Source organism: Galeopterus variegatus, unplaced genomic scaffold (genome assembly GCF_000696425.1).
Source record: "Galeopterus variegatus unplaced genomic scaffold, G_variegatus-3.0.2 Scaffold8416, whole genome shotgun sequence".
Classification (NCBI taxonomy): domain Eukaryota; kingdom Metazoa; phylum Chordata; class Mammalia; order Dermoptera; family Cynocephalidae; genus Galeopterus; species Galeopterus variegatus.
The window spans coordinates 14,781-35,064 of NW_007734527.1; the positions used below are offsets into that span (position 1 = coordinate 14,781).

A 20,284-nucleotide genomic window follows, 5' to 3' on the forward strand; every position below is an offset into this window, starting at 1 on the left:
TGGGTTGCGATCCGTTGCCGGACACGGAAAAAAACAAAAAAAACAAAAAAAAAAAAAAAAAATTGTTGTTCTTTCTTGGCTCTTCACTCTGCTTAACTCTTTCTGCACCACCAACTAAAATAAACTCTTGCAGAGCCACTCTGTGGTAGCACCCCACAGAGCATCCACCCTCCCCGCACCCCCTCCACCCTGTTGTCATGGACACACCAATGCTCCAAGTCTCTCCAGAGACGGCCTGACCTGCAGTTACAACAATGAGCCAGTGAAGTGACTGTGAAAGGAAGTAAAAAGCTCATCACAGCAGATGACCCCACTCATCGCTGAACACATACGCAGACCAGAAAAAAATCATGAAAGGTCTAGCATAGGTTCTAGCAAAACTTTCTCTTGGTTTGCTTTTGCCCAGATTTAAGCCACTTGGGTTGATTTTGCTCCACTCTTTGATTTCTCTAGTTACAAATGGGCTTGTTAAATTTCCAAATGATGTCTTTTGCACATACATCTGTTCTGTCCTTTAGGGTCATCTGAAGCTGTTTTCTCTTCCTTTCCTAAGAAAAATAGAGAATTTCAATTCAATTCAATTTCTAGAGGCATAAATTTATTTGTATACTTTATTCTTCCCATTGAAACAATGTAAGTGATGCTAAAAACATACTTTCCAGGTTTGATATCTTTGTCATTATTTCCTTCCCCACACCTGCAACCTCTAACCTCCAGCTAACCAAAAATATCAAGGACCTCTGTCAATCAAGTTTCCCAAATATCGTATGTAGCCTAAAAAGATGTCTGGGGCCAGGTAATGTTTTTCCCACTTTTTAATGAAGTGCTGAAATATAAGATATATTTATGCTTCACTTTTGAAGATGATTGCTGCAGATACCAAGGATGACTATATACCTTCTAGTAATAATAAAAAATAATAATAATGATAATTAAAATTTAAAACTTGGTGGGTTGGTTTATCAGCAGTTAGACTCAGCCAAAAAGAGAATGAATGAATTAAAGACAGATCCTTTGAACTAGGAAATTTTATTCCCATTCCAGATAAGAAAGACCTTTGAGTAAAATTGCTTGATGTCTCACATCAGCCACAATTTCTGCCTTTATTTTCCTCTTAATTTATTAAGCATTTACTGAGCACCTACAGTACACCAGACAGTATGTTTGGTCACAGAGATTCCAAAAGTGAACAAGGCATAGTTCCTGCCCATGAAAAGCTCTCAACGTAAGGGAGAAAGACCCGCAAACAACAGGCACAGGACCAAGTGCCAAGGGCTGCGATGGCTGAACGTTATGGGCTCTAGTGCACTCCTCTTTAAACTGAATTATAATTCCACAAACATATTTACTAACTCCAAAGATGGAGACACTTTATAGCCTTAAAACTGTACATCAGATTAAGTGGCAATAAAAGGTGCCTAGAATTATTTTCAAATAGATTGAATCCACACCCCAATTACATTTGAATTAGATCCACCTGTTTGAGAGGACGGATGTCCTCAGCTATATAGTCAAGGACACTTTGGGGCATTTTTTCTCCAGCTGGAAACAATTGAAGTGGTTTGTTTATGCTTTTATGGCTACCCTAATCTCCCTCGGAAAACTAAAGTACAAGTCATCTGAAAGAATGTCCCGCCTTTGGAAATGCATGTCCTCATGTCCTAGTTTACATAGTCTCAGGGTCTCTAATCAATTTACTCACCCTGTTTTCTGTTCTTTTCTCTATGTTTTTTCCCATTCTCTGGATGCCATTCTCACATCTTTTGTTTTTGTTTGCTTGTAGACTGCTGCCAAGCTAAAGATCAGTATATTGAACAGTTCAAAGATACTCTGAGCACTTCTGTTGCCAAGTCAATTGCTGGATTCTTTGCGGAACCAATTCAAGTGGGTATACAAACCTTAGACACTAATGAGTTGAATTTTCAATTATCGGAGTTTTAACTCATACATTCTAATGAATTTCAAATTAAGAGCCCAGTGCTGTGTCCCTTTCCAAATTCAATTTTTTCTCTTGGTCCTTAAAAAAAAAAATATATAAAGCCCTGATTTTTAATTGACCATTAAAAAATGATCTCAAGGAATTGGTAAAGAGCCACAAAAAATGATTACATTGTATAATGAATATAGTAATAAAAGTTAAAAGTAAAAAATAAAATTTAAAAAAATCTCCATCCCCATACTGAACAGATAGATGAAACTACCGGATTCCTAAAATTCTCAGGAAAAAAAAACAGTAAAACTTTTAGTTGCTTAACACCCACACTGTCAGGGGGGTCTTTCTTTAATCTTACTAGGTGCCCTTATTCTACTTTTTTCTAATCTCAAAAAAGAGTAAATATGTGCATCCTTTTTCCAGAAGTCATGGCAGAAATGTAATGGCCCCTCTTTTCACCCAGAGTTGAAGCAGTTCTTCAGACTTTTTAAAATTGCTAGTATTACGGGCCAGCCCGGTGGTGCACTGTTATAGTGCGCCGCTTGGGAGCGCAGTGGCACTCCCACTGAGGGTTCGGATCCCACATACAGACTGGTTCCCGCTCACTGGCTGAGCGAGGTGTGGGCGCAGCACCGAGGGTTGCGATCCCGTTGCCGGTCCCGGTCCAGTACGGGCGCGACACTGAGGGTTGCAATCTGTTGCCGGACACGAAAAAAGACAAAAAAAAAAAAAGGAAAAAAATTGCTAGTATTACTATTCTGATAATGGTGATAATGTGTTGGGGTTTGGGGTTTTTTTTGGGGGGGTTAATGCTTTGAAGGGCCTGGTGCCATTATTATAGGTCTTCTTGGTTCGGTCTTTTGAAAAAAATTGCTAGTATTACTATTCTGATAATGGTGATAATGTGTTGGGGTTTGGGGTTTTTTTTTGGGGGGTTAATGCTTTGAAGGGCCTGGTGCCATTATTATAGGTCTTCTTGGTTCGGTCTTTTGCAGGGCGTGAATGGAGTTGTCCAGTACCCAAAGGGTTTTCTAAAGGAAGCCTTCGAGCTGGTGCGAGAGAGGGGAGGCGTGTGCATTGCAGATGAGGTGCGTGGGGTGCAATCTAGCACAGTGGGAACAGGAAAGTCTCAGTCAGAAGCCTCTTCAAACCTTCCTTTACATTCCAGGCAGAAAGCATCTAGTATGTGAATTCCAAAGTGCGGCTATAAACTAGTGAGGTTCTTGCTAGTTAGCTGGTCAGTTTAACAAGTACAACAAGAACTTAAACATCCCAAATGATGTGTATCAAATAAGTGGCTAACTGGCATAGGTGATGCTACCATTACTCAACATATTTTTTAAAATCCTTTTAGAGAATTGCTTCAGGAGCAGCTGACAAACCACGCAGGAAATTTAATCTCATAATCAAGTTTTCATCTTAATTTTTGCCAAAATAGTATTAACCACTCTGGCAGTATATACCTTTTTGACAAAACTTGCCTGGAAATAATATTTTAGAAATAAATGAATCATCATCCCCAGCCTCTAAACTAGAAGAGTGCCACCATCACAGATATTTGGAAAATAGTTCTCAAAAATTTGTAAAATAACTGAGTTAAGACAGCATTGTTGGAATAGGCACACAGGACCCCTAAGAGGACTCCTTTGAAAAAAATAAAAGTCATTGGCTATGTGAGCTTTTAGTCTGGTGTTTTTTAAAGGGGTCAATGTACTTATAATTATACCTAATATTAGAGTGTATCAAAGAAAGCAGTCTTTTGTCTACTAAAAATAGCTATGGAGATTAAAAGACCAGGGGATGGTCACCAGGGCCAGAGAAGTCCTTCAGGCTCCCTGCTCAGTGACCCATCATGATTGCACTAACACGTGGTCAGACCCACCAAGGACAAGTGGACAACTTGTAAGTGTGTTTCAGACCTGTTTCAATCCTGCCATCTTTTCTGCACAGTTTCCCTCAACTAAAAATTCCCTTCAGCTGAAGTTGGGCTGCCCCTTCAGCAAAAAGTTTGCAATTTCCTCACATGCAGCCAGGTCTGTGTCATGCCCAGGTGCACGGGTCATGGCTTGGGCTGACACCTCCTGCCCTTCCCGTCCTCCCTTCTCCAACCTGCCAGTCAACAAATCAAAGTCCTAGCTGAAGAAATTTAACCTGTTATTACAAAAAGAAGAAAATTATATTCAGTATGTTTAAAATTAGCCACATCAATGAGGAGGATAAACTTTGGCCTCAGAATCAGCACACAGTCAAGCTGCCACAGTCAGAGTAATTAGGAGGAAGGACTGAATTCAAGGAAAATGTGAATTTCCGAATTTTCTAAGATACGTGGTTTTATGACTGTCAAGAATGTAATTGGAAACTGCCTAAGACAGGATAACCTTAAGAAGGACTATCCTAATGGCTAGGTAAAGATAAGAAGAGCTAGAACTTTCTCAGTACTTACTATGTGTCAGGAACTGTTCATAGTGCTTTTCATGTATTAACTCAGTTAACATTTACAGCAATCCTATAAGGTATGCTCCAGTGTAATTATTACCATTTCACAGATATGTGAATTTAAGTCCAAGATGGTCAAATCATCTGTCAAGTTCATGCATTTAGTAGGAAAAGATCCAGGACTCAGGCTCCCAAAACCACACCACTAACCAACGTACCAAGCCACCCCTCAAAAATGACAGAATGTGGGATAGAAAGGCAAAGTGGGACAGAAAGGAGGGTGCAAGATGGAAACCTGAGTGCAGGGGACAGTTCTGTCACAGAGTAATAATCGTTGGCATTCTTTTCTTTAAAATGAAGAATTTGGAATCAAAGATAGAAAATTGGCAACTTCTGGGGCCAAACATGGCAGCCAGTCTTGGCTGGTCTGGCACAGACTAATTTTAAATTTGAAATGGACTGCTCTTAGGCAGTCCCTGCCCCTGTTCAGTGTCATTGACCCAGCCTGCTTCTCTCCCTTGTGTAAGCTCCTCATCCCCGAAGACATTTGTGTTCATAAACCTTAGAATGATCCATCTCTATCCTACTATAAAATTCTGTGAAATTGATCTCATTCTAACCCCTAGAATCTGACTTTGCAGAATCTAGAAAGAACAGGGAAAATGAAAAGAGAGCCTGAGAAGAAAACTTGCTCTTTCAAGTGCATTTCAGCTTCAAGAGCCTACACCCCTATTTCCTCCCTGCATTGTGGTATGTGTGGGGAGAAGCAGACTGAGAGCCAGAAAGAGATCAAGGAACCTTCACTGGGAAGGCTCTAGCAGGAATTTGCATGGAGCTGTTGTGTGGCTTCATTCAATTCAGCGCTTCTGCCACTCCATTCATTCTGCAAACACTTATTAAGTGTCTACACTGTATCAGGCACTCTGCTAGGTGCTGTGGATACAGAGAGGAGTAAGACAGGCTCCTTTGCCATCGGACACATACACTAGTGATGATAAGCCACAGTGAAAACTTCTGAAGGCAGCACACTCAGAGTACCTTGAGTGGGAGCCTACTGGGACTCAGGAAAAGCTTCCTAGACCAAGTGATGATGGAGCTGTGTTTTGAAGGGCAGAAATTAATGAGATGAAGAAACAGGAAGAGGGCTTCTAGAGAGAGAGAACAGCATGCACAAAAAAACTAAGGTCAACTTTCAGTCCAATCACTGCAATTTCTAGATTAGAGAATTTGATTAGGGCCCCACCCTTATAACCACATTTAACCTGAGTTAAATGGCTCAGCTGGGACCTCCTCATGATGCAATTCTCACGAAGATTCATGGGAAGACGATGACCAGCCTGTCCAGGCTGAGGGGCAAGTGCCCCAGGTCCATTAGACCGACAGTAATCCCTGCCTCCTCCAGCCTGGGGCAGACCCAGCTTCTACGCTTTTCTACCCCACAGACTTACACACAGGAGAGGCTTGTTAAGGATTGTTAATCTTAATGATTGCTTTCACATGTATTATTGAGAAGATGCTCACAGCAGCCCAGTGGTGTTGTACTGTTATTTGTATATCTATTTGACAGGTGGTTTAATAGAGGTTCAGAGGACTTTAGAAACATCCAGAATTACACAAAGCTAGTAAATATCTTTAAATGCCCAAAAGCTCAGGCACAGATTTAGTACTTTGTCCATGATACTACAAGGCTGGTGACGGTAATGGCTGGTGGTGATGATGTTGAGGGTGAGGAGGAGGAGAAAGGAAAGGAGGAAAAAGAAGAAAACAGAAAAAGCAGCTTCTTGGAAGGTTTCCAATAGATTTGAATTTGTTTTCATCAGGTGCAGACAGGATTTGGAAGGTTGGGTTCTCATTTCTGGGGCTTCCAAACCCACGACGTCCTGCCTGACATTGTCACCATGGCTAAAGGGATTGGGAATGGCTTTCCCATGGCAGCAGTTGTAACCACTCCAGGTAGGACTGATGGGCACTTTGTGTTTGCTTCTGGGCCTCCTGCACTGGCTATGGTATAAAACACGTGTTTCGGAACTTGTGTGGGTTGGAAACAGTGACGGAAATGACATGATGTATTCCCCAAGCAAATGAAAGAGAGAAACAGTCTTCTGCCAGATTGTGGGACACCTGGAAGAAAAGCAGTCCTTCCTGCTCTTGCAGTAGGTAAGACTAATTCTCCCATCCCCACAACGAAATGCAGAGTTCCACCACACTGACAAAGTCTAGGAAAATGTGCTACAAAACTAAAATGGAACCAACCCTGAAACCTCCAGAAAAATCAGTCTTGAAAGAGACTCTTACTTGGTCTTCCCACACCAAGAAGCAACAGGTTCAAGGTCCAGAGTGAGAGATTTCTTTGTTGATGTCTTATCAACAAAATGGCCAAATACAGTAGAAATCTCACTTATCTAGAACATTCTATGAAATGAACATAAACATTAAAATTAACCGTATTTTCCATTTTAGTAAGGTTTTACAGAAAGGAATTTTTTTACAAACCACTTATCATTAAAAATCCTAAGATTATTTTATTTGTTTTTTCCACCAATACTAAACACATTTCAGAGGCCAAATTAAGTGTAGTAGCTCAGTGTTTTTCCTGAATGAATAAAGGCACAAAAAAGTGGGTGTAGAAGGTGGAGTATAATGAACTGAATATATACTCACCCTGAAACAGTCTGGAAATTATGTTACTAAATCCTTGACGTGAGATTGTGTTCTTGACATTTCCTTCTTGGTCTCAAGAGTAGAATTCAGAAAAAAAGGTTTAGCTAAGTGAAGCTTCCATGTAAATTCCCATAAATCAAGTTTTAAGGTACTTTTTAATTCATATAACACATTAAAGATTTTGTTATCAAACTTCTCATTGAGTAAATAAGCTATTTTTCTTTATCACTATATTAGTCATCTCAGGCTGCCAAAACAAGATATCGCAGATTGTGTGCTTTAGACAACAGACGCTTATTTTCTGACAGTTCTGGAGGCTGGGAGTCCAAGCTCAAGGTGCCAGCAGGGTTAATTTCTGGTGAGGTCTCTCCTCCTGGCTTGCAGACAGCCACCTTCTTGCTATGTCCTCACATGGCCTTTCCTCTATGTGCACAAGGAAGAGAGAAAAAGGGAGTTCTGGTCTTCTACCTCTTCTTATATTGACACCAGTCCTATTTGATTAGGGCCCCACCCTTATGACCACATTTAACCTTAATTACATTCAGGGTTAGAACTTCAACATATAAATTTTGAGGAGACACAATTCAGTCCAAAACATCCACTATCAATCAGGTGAGGGAAGAATGAATTGGACACAATGGCATTTACAACAGGAAAGTAAATGTAATCCAAGTGATGTGATGAGAGATGAGGGATAGGAATGTGTCCCTCTTCATCTACCTTTCATTTTCTCCCCCTAGAGATTGCCAAGTCATTGGCTCAATGCGTGAATCACTTCAACACCTTTGGAGGGAACCCCATGGCCTGCGCCATTGGATCTGCTGTGCTTGAGGTTCGTTCCAGCAGCCACATTAACATCACTCATTTTACAAAATGACTATTTCAAAACCACACACACATTATCAGAACTCTACCACATTACATTATTAAGTGGAGAGTTAATTAGTAGTTCATCAATTTAAGTTAGGGTTCCAGTTATCATTCAGCCTTCTCCCTTTTTTAAGATATCTTTTGGGTGCTTGAAGTATTAGATAAGAAATAATACATAATAAACTTCACATACTAGGAAATGTAAGAATTCCCCTAGCCTGCTGTTAGCACTGAAATATCTTTGTTATCTGGGTAGTGTTTTACAAATAGTTACTAATGGCTATCTTTTTTTAGTTTAATTTTGGCCCTGTCGTGTGTATTTTTTCTTTCTTCCTTTTGTTATACTGTCATAAATTAAATGACTAAAGAGAAACTGAGTTCTACGTGATTACAACTTGGTGATTCAGCTATTCTGAGCAACTGTTCAGCCTTACCCCACTGATTTAAACTGGGGTCTCGTCTGTTGAAAAATATTTTTTAAATGTCCTTGCTAAGATGCATAATAGCATTTGCTTAAATAAATATAATGTATTTCTGCAAGAATATCTGATAAATGAATTACTGTGGTTGTTTGTAGGGAAGAAAACTGGGCTAGGGGACAGGAGTCAGTGAGAGTCATTCTGCTGCTACACTTTTATACTTTCTGATTTTAAAATCATAAACATGATCTACCTTCTCAAAAAAATGAAATTTAAGAGAATTTTTAAATGAAAATAAACACATAAAAGCTGCCCTTGTCAATTAAATCAGTATTTTCAAATATGATTAGATCATGAGATGAGAAAGTGTGGGTAGGAATGTGTCATTTATTTCATTTTGTAGACATTGACAGCTTTTCTTCTTTTTTAAGTGCTGTGTCACCTCAACCAATTTAAAAGATAGAGAGAGTTAAGGTGAACACATGGGTCTTAAAATCATCAAGGTTTGCCTGGAGCCATGCAATTATTATCAGCTAAATATAAATGTAGTATATTTCATGTGTCTTTTCAAAAAACCCGGGTGTCTGCTGTGAGTGGGATGTAACATGAGAATCCTGTTCTATCTTCTGGTGCCCTGGCTCTTAGCACACATGGGGCTTGGCCCAGCTAAAGAGGCCAGGGCCCCAAGTTGGGGTGCTTGGTTATGGGAGTCTAGGTCTGGCTGAGGGCTGCTGGACAAAGGTCACCATCCCCCAGCAGGGAAAGCACCTGTGGTATTTCTTTCCTCAGAGCATTTGTCTTATTCACTACTGCCTCCCAGTTCTCAGTAAAGCCTGGCGATAGCAACCTCAGGATTATGGAATCTATGTTACCAACTGCATTCAGAAATATGTTTTATTCTTTCCTAAATTCTTACCCACCCCGAAGGTGAAGGGTTTGGGATAGTAAACATCCCCTGTACCAAGACTTTTCTTCTTACAATAAAACTCTCTGCAGTCCATGGTGTGACCACACCAGACTTTGTTCTGAGTTCTTCTTGGTTAAATTACCTTAAAAAGGGTCATCTACATGGGCCTTGCTGTGCTTTATCCTCAGTCTTAGAACTTTGGCCATGAGAGGTCATCTGAGTTTTTCTCTTAACAGGTGATTAAAGAAGAAAATCTCCAGGAAAACAGTCAAGAAGTTGGTACCTACATGTTACTGAAGTTTGCTAGGCTGAGGGATGAGTTTGAAATTGTTGGAGACGTCCGAGGCAAAGGCCTCATGATAGGAATAGAAATGGTGCAGGACAAGGTAGGTACTGATCTGCTGCTTTCTGTGGCTTCCTGGGGCCAGCAGGAGTGAAGGTAGGAAGCATCCGCTGAAAGATCATTCATTCATTCTCAGGGCGAGAGAGCACCTGTGGACAGCAGGAGCCAACAAAACCCTTTGGAGATTAGTAGGGAATGTTGAGCATGAACAAAATGCTAGCAGGTCATTGAGAATTCCAGAGCAGTGAGGGACAGCATTTGGAAAAGGGGACCAATGTTATCCCTGCAGCTAGCAAAGACCACAGGCAATGACTGAATACTGAGAAATATGGGAGGGGAGGAAATTGTCTGGGGAGGGGCAGGTGACCCAGAGAGCTAGTGGAAGTAAGGGAGAAAGACCAGGAGAAAGCTGTGGTGAAGATCTGGGGTGAGGATGTTAAAGATAAAAGGGTAGTTCAAAAAGTTCATGGAAAAATAGAATTAAAAGATAATACGAATCTTTGCATGAATTTTTGGAAGTCCCCTTGTATACTGGGTTTTGCATTTCTTTGCTTGTCTGTTTGTGAATGGATTTCGATCTCCCAAGTAACCAGGGAGAAATGCTGCCCACGGAGACCTCAAACTCAACATGACAACACTTGAACCTGGCATTTTCCCCAAACCGGTTCTTCCTCCCAAGATCCCTGTTTCTGTTTCTCACCCTCCACCGTTCTCCCAATTATCCAGCCTTAGTCCCACAAAATAATCCATGACACCTCCTCTTCCCTTGTTTCTAACATGAAGTCCTGTTGATTCCTTCTTTGCCATGTCTTTCAGACCCTTCTGCTTCCCCAACAGTGCATGCCAGTAGGAAATCATGCCTTTCCTCCATAAAGACAAAGCCTAGGTCCTTGGCATGGGGGGGAGTATCCCAGGCTAACTTCACAGCCCTTACTCTTGTCCACAGGGATCCAGCTCTCTCTTGAGTGATATCTCGCTATTTGGTCTTACCACACCATCCTACCTTAGAAGGACGGATGCTGAATTCTTTTCATATTCAGACCAGATCATGGATATAAGACTCTTCCATGGATATCACATGGCAGAACCAGTACAAAGCAGGAAAGTTTAAATAAGATTCAAAAGCTAAGGGAAGACAACAGGAAAATAGAGAGTAATATGAGACTAGCTTTTCCAGCTCACAAGCCAAAATGTCCTTATCTTCAGCCTGTGGCCCAATACAAGGTTTTAAGGCTCGGAAGAGTCCATCCGAGTCCCTGCCCCAGGATCTTCCACAAAGATATCCATACTCCTTAAAGTCTAGACTCCAGAGCAAAAAGCCCATTGAGAGAGGAGGGGTTTCTTCACCTGTTACTATTCCAAACCCAACTCTGAGCACCCAAAGTCACATGAACAAAGATGTTTGTCAGAACTTTATTCAGCATAGTAAAACATCAGAATTCTCCCAATGACTATTAATGCAGGACAAGCTAATCATGTTGGGTTCCTGCTACAATGGAATAGATATATATTTGACGTGGAAGGATGTACAGACTATGTTGTGGAAAAAATAAAACAGGCTATAAAATAGTATCTGTACAATGAGTTCTTTGTCTTTGCTCTGCCATTAGTCCGTTCTAAGCATGGGCCCTGGGGGAAGACCACCTGTGTTTAAATGCCAGCTCTTCCATTTCCTGTTCTGCTCACTATCCCCTCAATGCCATTCACTCTGCTACGTCTCATGTCACTTGCTCAAGCTTTCCTCAAGCATGGGACGCAGTACCCTCCTCTCCATCTCTGTCTATGGAGATCCAGCTCTTCACACCTCCCCCTTAAATCTTGCCTTTGCTTCTCCCCTACACGGGGGCTCCACCCTTCAGAGAGTTCCTCTAGCAGTCACTGTCTAAGGAGCTCCTTTGAAAAGATCTTTTCTACTATCATAGTCAGTTCAGGCTGCTGTAACAAAGTTCTATAGTCTGCATATCTAAGAAACAACAGAAATTTGCACCCAAAGTCACATAGTTGTGGAATCTGGGAAGGCCAAGTTCAATGTGCCGCCAGATCGATCAGTGTCTGGTGAGCGCTCACTTCTTTGTTCATAGATGGTTGTCTTCCCACCCCACGTGGCAGAAGGCGTGAGGGAGCTCTTTGGGGTTCTCTTTTATAAGAGAGCTAATAGCTTTCATGCGGGCTCCACCCTCATGACCTAATCACCTCCTAAAGGCCCCACCTCCTAATACCATCACATTGGGGATTAGGTCTCAATATATGAATTTAGGGGAGACACAAACATTCAGTCTATGGAATTCACCATGCATTTGTTAACTCAGTTTTTGTGTGTAAATATTTTATTTTCCTAAATAAGTTGTACACTTTTGAGGCCAGGAAACATGCAGATAGTGCTTTATAAGTGTTTGTGGAATGATTTTAATGCAATACTTCAGACCACACCCAATTGTAACAGCCCAAGCCTTTGCTATGATACCGTCCAGCATAGCCGCCATCCCATACAGTGGTGGTAAGGATGTAATTTTGTACATCCCTTTGGACAGCAATTTGTCTGTCAAAATTATAAATGTCTATACATCTTTACCTGGCAATTCCACTGCTAGAAATGTGTCCTAAAGAAATGCTCCCAAAAGTATGTAAAGATATATATGAACAAGGATGTTTGCAGCATTGTTTATAATCATGAAAAACTGGAAACAACCTAAATGCCCAACAACAGGAGACTGAGCAAATTACTGACAAATGACAAAATACTAGGTAACTTTAAGCAGAATAGGTCTAAATACACTGATATGGAAATATATATTATAAATATGTACATATATTTAGATAGGTAGATCATATATATATATCCAAGATAATTATTAAAAGAAAATTAGAAATATGACTTATTTGTTTAAATATGCATATTTAGCCAAATTATCAATAGGAGGTGTCCCTAGGAAGAGGATTGGGGAAGGGGAAATTTTCCATTTTTACTTTATGCATTTCTGTACTGTTTTACTGTTTGAAGTTTTGGGTTTTTCTTAAATAACCACAAAATTATTTTATCATTTAAATGCACATTCACCAAAAAAGAAGCAAAAAACAAAAAAGATAAACGCAAAGCTACGTTATACACCCAAGATGCATTTTAATTACTAACATGCCCACTTCATTATCAAGCAGTGGGACACAGTGTTCAGTACAAGGGCCTGAGCAGGCTGCCCTGTGGCTTTGCCTCATTAGAGTTTCCAGCCTGCTTTTCCCTGTGGAATGCATGTAGTATGTTCAGTCAGTCACAGCAGTTAAAGGTGGGAGTTGGGGGGGTTGATAAAATGGGCAAGGGAGCAAGGGTGTCCTGGCCAAGACCAATGTTGGGGTGAGGCCAAACAAACTCCACCTATCCAGATCCATAATGTTGGGACGTTATACACCCAACATGCATTTTAATTACTAACATGCCCACTTCATTATCAAGCAGTGGGACACAGTGTTCAGTACAAGGGCCTGCCCTGTGGCTTTGCCTCATTAGAGTTTCCAGCCTGCTTTTCCCTGTGGAATGCATGTAGTATGTTCAGTCAGTCACAGCAGTTAAAGGTGGGAGTTGGGGGGGTTGATAAAATGGGCAAGGGAGCAAGGGTGTCCTGGCCAAGACCAATGTTGGGGTGAGGCCAAACAAACTCCACCTATCCAGATCCATAATGTTGGGCAAGGCTCCTACCAACCCAACTTCCCTTCAGGAATCTTTTCTAGGGGCACTGGCTTCTTCTGATCTCTGGTCTTTCAAATCATGCTTGACTTCTTTCCACTTCTCACAGGTTAGCCCTAAATTATTTTGTAGTATTTTAGTCTTCCCTCACTAATAGGTGAGAACCTCAGGGGCAAGCAGGAATACACAATGACATTTGGGGGTCAATGGAGAAGATCCTAGTCTTTCCTCCATCCCAGGTCCTCCATTATCCAATAGTCTGAAAGTTTGAACATTGTTTATTTTTACCTTAAAGCCTTAAAGACAGGCAAAAAATGCAAACATCCCTGGGAAGTCTGGTCCTGTTCTGTTCTCAGACACTGACACCTTATAAGGAATGGAGGATTTGGGGAGAGAATTGGATCAGGAGCTGGTGGGGGGAGGGGAATGGATAGCAAAGCCCAGAGGGAGGGTGGGTAGGAAGCCCTGAGGGATGTGATGAAGCTGGGCACAGTGGAGGGAGTCCTCCTCTGCCTCACGAGGATCGCAGGGGCTGACCCACGAGCAAGGATCATGTCTCATGCACCTAAAACCAGGAGCCAGGCCTGGTGCCGATGCCCACTGTGGCTGGGCTGCAGAAGAAAGAGGAAAGGCCAGTAGCAGTGATGGCATTCAGCCCTCAACAGAGGAAGATTGGAGCAGTTCTCAGCCCAGTCACCTGAGGAGCACTTTAAAAATACAGATGCCTAAGCCTTGCCCCAAATACTCTAATTTGATTGGCCTAGCATGAGGCCCAAATATCTGTAGTTTGAAAGGCTTCCAAATCATGCAGACACAGTCAGACTTGAAATAACTAAGTTAAAGGTAGGTGTTTGGATTCACACACTGGGAAAACAGGAGACACACAGAAAGAACACAAGCCCCAGCCCAGTGTCACCAAAGAGGTATCGGCATGCCTAAACCCCCTGGTACCAGGGTCCAACTTCAGATGCCTAGTGATGACACAGCCTCTTGGCTCTTGAAGTGCTTGCCTTCCCTAACCCTGGAGGAGGAAGTCTTGGAGGAGAAAGAGCAAATTCCAGGAGTAGGGAAGACGAGGACAAAGAGCTCCACCCCCACCGTGCTGTGACCAGTGCTGTGACCCAGGGAATGCTTGGGCTTCTGTGGCCCAGGGAATGCTTGGCCGTGCCCTCATCCAACTCTGAGCCAGTTCCTGGACTTTGAAATGGCCTCTTTACGTGGGCAGAACGAAGTGAAGAGGAGCCGAGCAGAATTCCCACATCAATAAAGCAGACGCCACATTCAACTATTAAAGAACCAAACTCCCAGGGTAGCCATTAGCAGGGCCAAGATTCACTGGCTATCTGCGTGGAACTTCATTTTGTTTGGAGGAATTTGGCATGAACTGGGATAAAAACAAATATTTTTAATAACAGCCTCCAAAACTTGATTCGGCAATTAACAGCTTTATTAACTACAGGGGATTGGGGGGGGGGGGAAGGAGAGGAGAAGGGCATTGATCGCTTGAGGGGGTTTTCTTCTCTTGGAAATAATTCTTTGAACCGTTCAGACAGAAAACGTTTTGAAAATGTATTTGCAGACGAGTCGCCAGCCTCTTCCCCGTGAAGAAGTAAATCAAATCCATGAGGACTGCAAGCACATGGGGCTCCTCATTGGCAGAGGTGGCATTTTTTCCCAGGTAAGAGAAAGGTTGGTCTTGACCTGTCACTTTAGGTGGGCGTCTCCCTGCTGTCCCAATGCTGGTGGCTTTCCTGCACACTGTGCTAAGCGGAGCCAGCCGCTCTTCCTCCAGGGATAATGCTCAGGCGTATCCGAAAGAAACGGGCAGTGGCGCCTTCTGGCCACGAGGGGGCGCCGTGGTGTAACGGTTTGCTCCCCGCGGCTCTGGCGAGAAGATGCGGAGGCACGTGGGAGACGCGCGCCCACAGCAGGCGCTCTACAGTGAGGGTGCTGATGCAGTCATAACGGCCGTGCAAGAAATCATTTTGCTCATGTATGAATGAATTCTGACCCTGTTAAAGCAATCCTAGCCGTTCTCAATTTAGTCCTGGGCTCTGAGCTCACGAACCTACTTAGTGGCCACTGTGGCAGGGAGCAACCTAACGGCGCTGGAGGGTCCAGGTGACCCCTGCCAGAGCGGTGCGGGACCATCCTGGGCATGGTCGCTAATACGGACTCAAGACCAGCCACTCCCAGTGTCCTTCGCCTTCGGACTGAGCGACTCAGACCTAGATCGTACTGCTCCCTGCCTGGAGAAGTCAGGCCCAGTCCCGCGTCAGGACCTGGTGTCCCCAGTGCCGCGACTGCAGGCTGCTGCTGCTGCTGCTGCTGTGGGCAGTGATCCCCCCACCAGGGATGGGCTCCACGCAGAGATGTGAGAGCGAGGGGGACTTGTGCTCTCTCTAATTCGTTCCTGTTCTTTGTCATCTTTCTTTCCCGTTTTAAACATTCCTCATTCTTCCCAGTCTCCCTGCTCCGTTCCTGCCTCTCACAATTTCAGTGGATACTGAAATACCCACTTCTTGCCTCATGCTTCTCAGGGGAAGTGGAAGCTCTCAGGCAAGATCTCTGTATAGACTCATCTGTCCCCACACCCATTCTTACGTCCTGTGCTAGTCCATCAGGGTGGCTGTAACAAAACACCGTAATACCATACACTGGGCAGCTTAAACAGCAGACATTTATTTCTCACAGTTCTGGAGTCTGGGACGTCCAAGATCACTGGGCCTGCAGATTCGGTGTCTGGGGAGGGCCTGCTTCCTAGACGGCCGTATTTTTGCTGTGACCTTGTGGCACATGGGGCAAGTGAGCTAATCTTCACATAGGCTCTGCCCTCATGACCTAATCACCTCCCAGAGGCTGCATCTCCTAATACCATCACATCACCTTGGAGGTGAAGAATTCACCATATGAATTAGGGGGGGACACAAACATTCAGACCTAGCACCTCCTCTCCCGAAGACTCCAAGAATGAGGCGTTTCTGCTGTTCGGATTCAGACCTGCCACCTGTGCCCTGATCCCTCAGTTCTTCCTCCCCCTCCCACACTTTTTCTTTTTCCTCTTTTCATGGCTGGCCAGTATGGGATCTGAACACTTTACCTTAGCATTGCAACACCATGCACTAACTACTGAGCTAACCAGCCAGACCTCCCTCCACCTTAACACAAGGCAACATTCCCATGTTTTCTTTCATCTTAAACTTTTCCTCACCTTCCTCTCAGCCTTTAAGGAAACAGACTTAAAGCTCTCCCAGCCCAAACCAAACCAGGCCAAACAAAACCAGAATGAGCACTTCTGTTGGGACATTCTCTGTGAGTTTTTTCTAGTCCTGGCCATAAATATTTTTTGGTACAAATCAGACAGCTTAATTTAATGATTAAAAATCCTAAGACATGTAACTTAGAAAGACATAAAACAATTGTTTACTTGCTTAGCTACTCTGTTATTTGGCAAACATTTATTAAGCACTTAGCAGCAGGTGTTATGCTGCAATCTTAGTAAGATCTGGTCCCTCTCTTCATGGAGCTGGTGGGAGAGAAAGGCAAGTAACAGAAAATGACAATACAAGGTAGTAGGCTCATATGTAAATGTAAAAAGGGGCATTACAGGAGACAGAGGGGACTCCTAAGTCAGCCTTTCTGTCTAGCAGAGTCTTAAACAACAAGATAAACAAAGCGCAGGTGGAAACATGGCGAAGTGCACAGGGCTGCCCACACTGGCAAGGCTGGTGCGTAGGACCGAGGCGGTGTGTGGGACTGGTAAGGAGCTCTCGCTGCTTGTCGGGCGCTATTCTAAACACTTTGCCTGAACTGACTCATTTAATGCTCCCAAAAAGCCTATGAAATAAGTACTCTTATGATTATCCTTATTTTATAGATGGAGAAAAAGAGGCACAGAGAGGTTAAGTAAATTGCCTCAGTCACACAGCTAATAAGTGGCAGAACCATGATCCAAACTCAGGCAGTCTGATTTCTGAATCTGGCCTCTGAGGAGGGTAAATCCAAGGGGACAAGATGGGAGGCAGGGAGTCCGGGTGGGGCTGAGGATGCTGTTTGTATCTGAGCGGTGGGAGTAGGGATAGAGGAGACAGGCTGAGGACAACTCTGGAGGTAAAATGCACAGGACTTGCATATGAACAGTGAAGGCAGGTGGGGGATGAAGCCCTCATGTCTGACTAGGTGTAGGGTGGGAAGAACGAGCTCAGGTTTGGACACGCTCCATGTGAGGTGCTGAGGAACAGCTGGTTCTATACACAAGTCAGTGCTCAGAGGAAAGGGCTGAGGCGAAGATCACGATTTGGGGCCATCAGCATATATGTGGTGAGATGAGAAAATCTGGAAAGTCTAGGGTCTTGATGAGGTGAGGTGAGGATAGAAACCTGGGTAACAGCAACTTGCAAAGGGCAGGAGGAGGAAAAGGTGCCCAGGTGGAGACAGGGATGAGGAGTTGGAAGAGGGAGGGGTCCTGGAAGCAGGAGAGTGGAAGGTGCAGGAAGAGGGAGGCGCACCGCGTCCTGTGCAGCAGAGAAGGCCGGGACGGATGAGCTGAGAGATGCCCGGCAGACTCACTGAGCAGGCAACTGTAGGACAGCGGTGTCAGCAGGTTGACAGGAGCAAATACCAGACTGCAATGGTTTGAGATGAGAATGCAGGGAGGGCAAAGTGAAAAATAATGGCTGATAAGCCTCAACCAGCCTCTTTAACAAGTGTGGATAAAAGCAGGAGGATGGCATTTGTATGGTAGCCAGAGGGGACCAGGGGCCCACACGGATTTTTATTTGGTGTGGTTTGGATCTGGCTTATGAGAGCTTTAAGCCTGCTTGTTTATGGGCTGAGGGGAAGTCGAAGATGCAGGAGAACACGGGGCTGTGTCCTGGAGTGAAGGTGATGGGATCAGTGAGGGTCAAGGGACAGGTGCAGTGGAACAGTGAAGACACCTGGTTCTCTGAGCCTTCAGGAAAGGATTTAAGATCGGACGTGGGAGCAAGCAAGTTTGTAGACAGACCCTGCCTGACAGCTTCCGTTTCCTCTGGGAAGCGTGACGCGTGACTGTCTGTGAGGCACAGTGAGAGGCGTGGGCGCGGAGCAGAGCCGTGCACAAGAACGATCAGGACGCAGAAGGGGACGGGAAGCTGGCAGAGGCCCAGGAAAACTGGGGGGACCAGCAGAAGCTGGCGACCCTGCATCTCTCACGGTGTCGGTCAGCCTAGCTGTGTGATTTCCCCTAACACTTGTCAGCCGTGTAGCCGGGGGCAGAGCAGTTGGGTTAGGCTGAGGCTGGGACTTGGCCGCGGCTGCAGCAGCAGGAAGGAGGGGAGGACAGGAGGGACGCGCTCTGAGTGGATGGCGCAGGCAGGCGGAGGCTGGCGTCTCCGTGCTGAGGATAGATGGGACAGGAAGCCACGAGAGGGCCATTTCTGGTGGAGAGAAGGCTCGGGGTGCTGGCCTGGGGCGTGAGTGGATGCAGAGGAGTGGAGAAGAGGGGCTGGGGGCTGTGGCAGTCAGGAAAGTGACACGCTAGCTTGTGTCATACACATGGACACGGAGGTCACCCTCGGTGCTGGCCAAAGGGGAGAGTCGAGAGGGGCCTCAGGGAAGGTGGTAGAAGGACCAGGAGGTACATGGAGGACAAAAAGGAAAAGGAGCAGAGGCAGATGGTACAGGGGTTTGTGTGGGGACTGGAGGAGGGACAGCCTGGACACGGCACTGGGGAGAGAGGAGCAGGCCCACCCCATGAGAGAAATACAAGAAAAGGCATAAACTCAGGGCGTGGGATTCTTACTCTAGTGCCTCTCCTCCAAGTTGTGTCTGATGCTCTGACGATGCCTTCCCCTCCGCCCTGTCTCCTCAGACGTTCCGCATTGCGCCCTCGATGTGCGTCACTAAACCAGATGTTGATTTTGCAGTGGAAGTATTGCGTTCTGCCTTAACCCAACACATGGAGAGAAGAGCTAAGTAAAATTTTTAGAAATAAAAAACCACAGCCTCAAGAACTTCCCACTTGTGTTCAAAAGTAAATTTGAGGAATTTCAGAACCACCGAGATTCAGAGAAAACCTGCAGCTCTCTATGGTAGTTGTAAAAACATGGGTGGCTGCCCACAAGCCGTACTTGTTAGCAGAGTCCCCTGTTATCCTGAGAACATCATCCTCAGGGAAAGGACCTAATTAATCTAGATAAGTTATGGTGATTTGATTCCCATTTGCAGCAATTCATTTATGCATGAATATGTGACATATTTTTGGCCAATGCATCCTGAAGAAAGATCTTTTGGTGGAGGTGCCTTCAGGGAAATGTTTCTTCACCTTTCACACTTCAGCTCAGGAAGAGATGACTTCTTACACTGAAAACATCATATGTCATGATGGGATTCCTGCAACATGTCTGCCATCTTGCAGCCTTGAGGACAAAGTCTTTTTGCTGAGACTGGAAGGTGGACAGAAGCTGAGTGCTTAGTGACATCAGTGAACCACTGACTTAACCAGTGCCAGAGCCATCCTACCTCGGGGCTTCTTGATATATAAGAAAATAAATTCACTGTACTGCATAAGCCATTTTGATTCAAGTTTTTCATTATTGCATCAAAATGTATCCTGAGAAATGATGCAGAAAATACACCAGGGAAATAACTGTCCCCCTCTTCTTTAACTCCCTTAAAACATCTATCATAACTTTCCTTTCTTCCCCATTCCCGCTGCCATCATCCCACCCTAGTCTAAACCCTCATTACTCCTATTGCAGTAGTCTCCAAGAGCAGAATTTCCCAAATTTTAGTCATTAGAATATGCATTTATAGCTTTTTCCCATATACGTGTACCACTTGTCATAGAATTGATAATATTTTTCTTTGACTTTTTTACTTAAATGTATTTAATAGTAAACTTTCTATAATTATAATAAACGAGAAATCAGTACTACTTGTCATAAGTAGAGAGAAATCATAAAAACAGAGTGAACCCAAAGCAATGTAATCCAGTTCTAGGAAGACAGTCATTTCCAAATGTTCTCAGTCTAAGGCCTGTTCTCTCTTTGTTCAA

At 44.0% G+C, this 20,284-nt stretch overlaps 1 protein-coding gene across 1 annotated transcript in view; it reads left to right on the forward strand.

The window, feature by feature from the left end:
* AGXT2 (alanine--glyoxylate aminotransferase 2) overlaps positions 1-19,792 on the forward strand; it is a 33,968-nt gene extending 14,176 nt beyond the window's left edge. Inside the window, exons 7-13 of the mRNA XM_008592865.1 lie at positions 1,784-1,884; positions 2,929-3,021; positions 6,190-6,322; positions 7,771-7,862; positions 9,463-9,612; positions 14,828-14,926; positions 19,100-19,792. Coding sequence (XP_008591087.1) covers positions 1,784-1,884; positions 2,929-3,021; positions 6,190-6,322; positions 7,771-7,862; positions 9,463-9,612; positions 14,828-14,926; positions 19,100-19,207 — 776 coding nt within the window. The 3' untranslated portion in view covers positions 19,208-19,792. The remainder of the gene's footprint in view (positions 1-1,783; positions 1,885-2,928; positions 3,022-6,189; positions 6,323-7,770; positions 7,863-9,462; positions 9,613-14,827; positions 14,927-19,099) is intronic.
* The last annotated feature ends 492 nt before the right edge of the window (positions 19,793-20,284 follow it).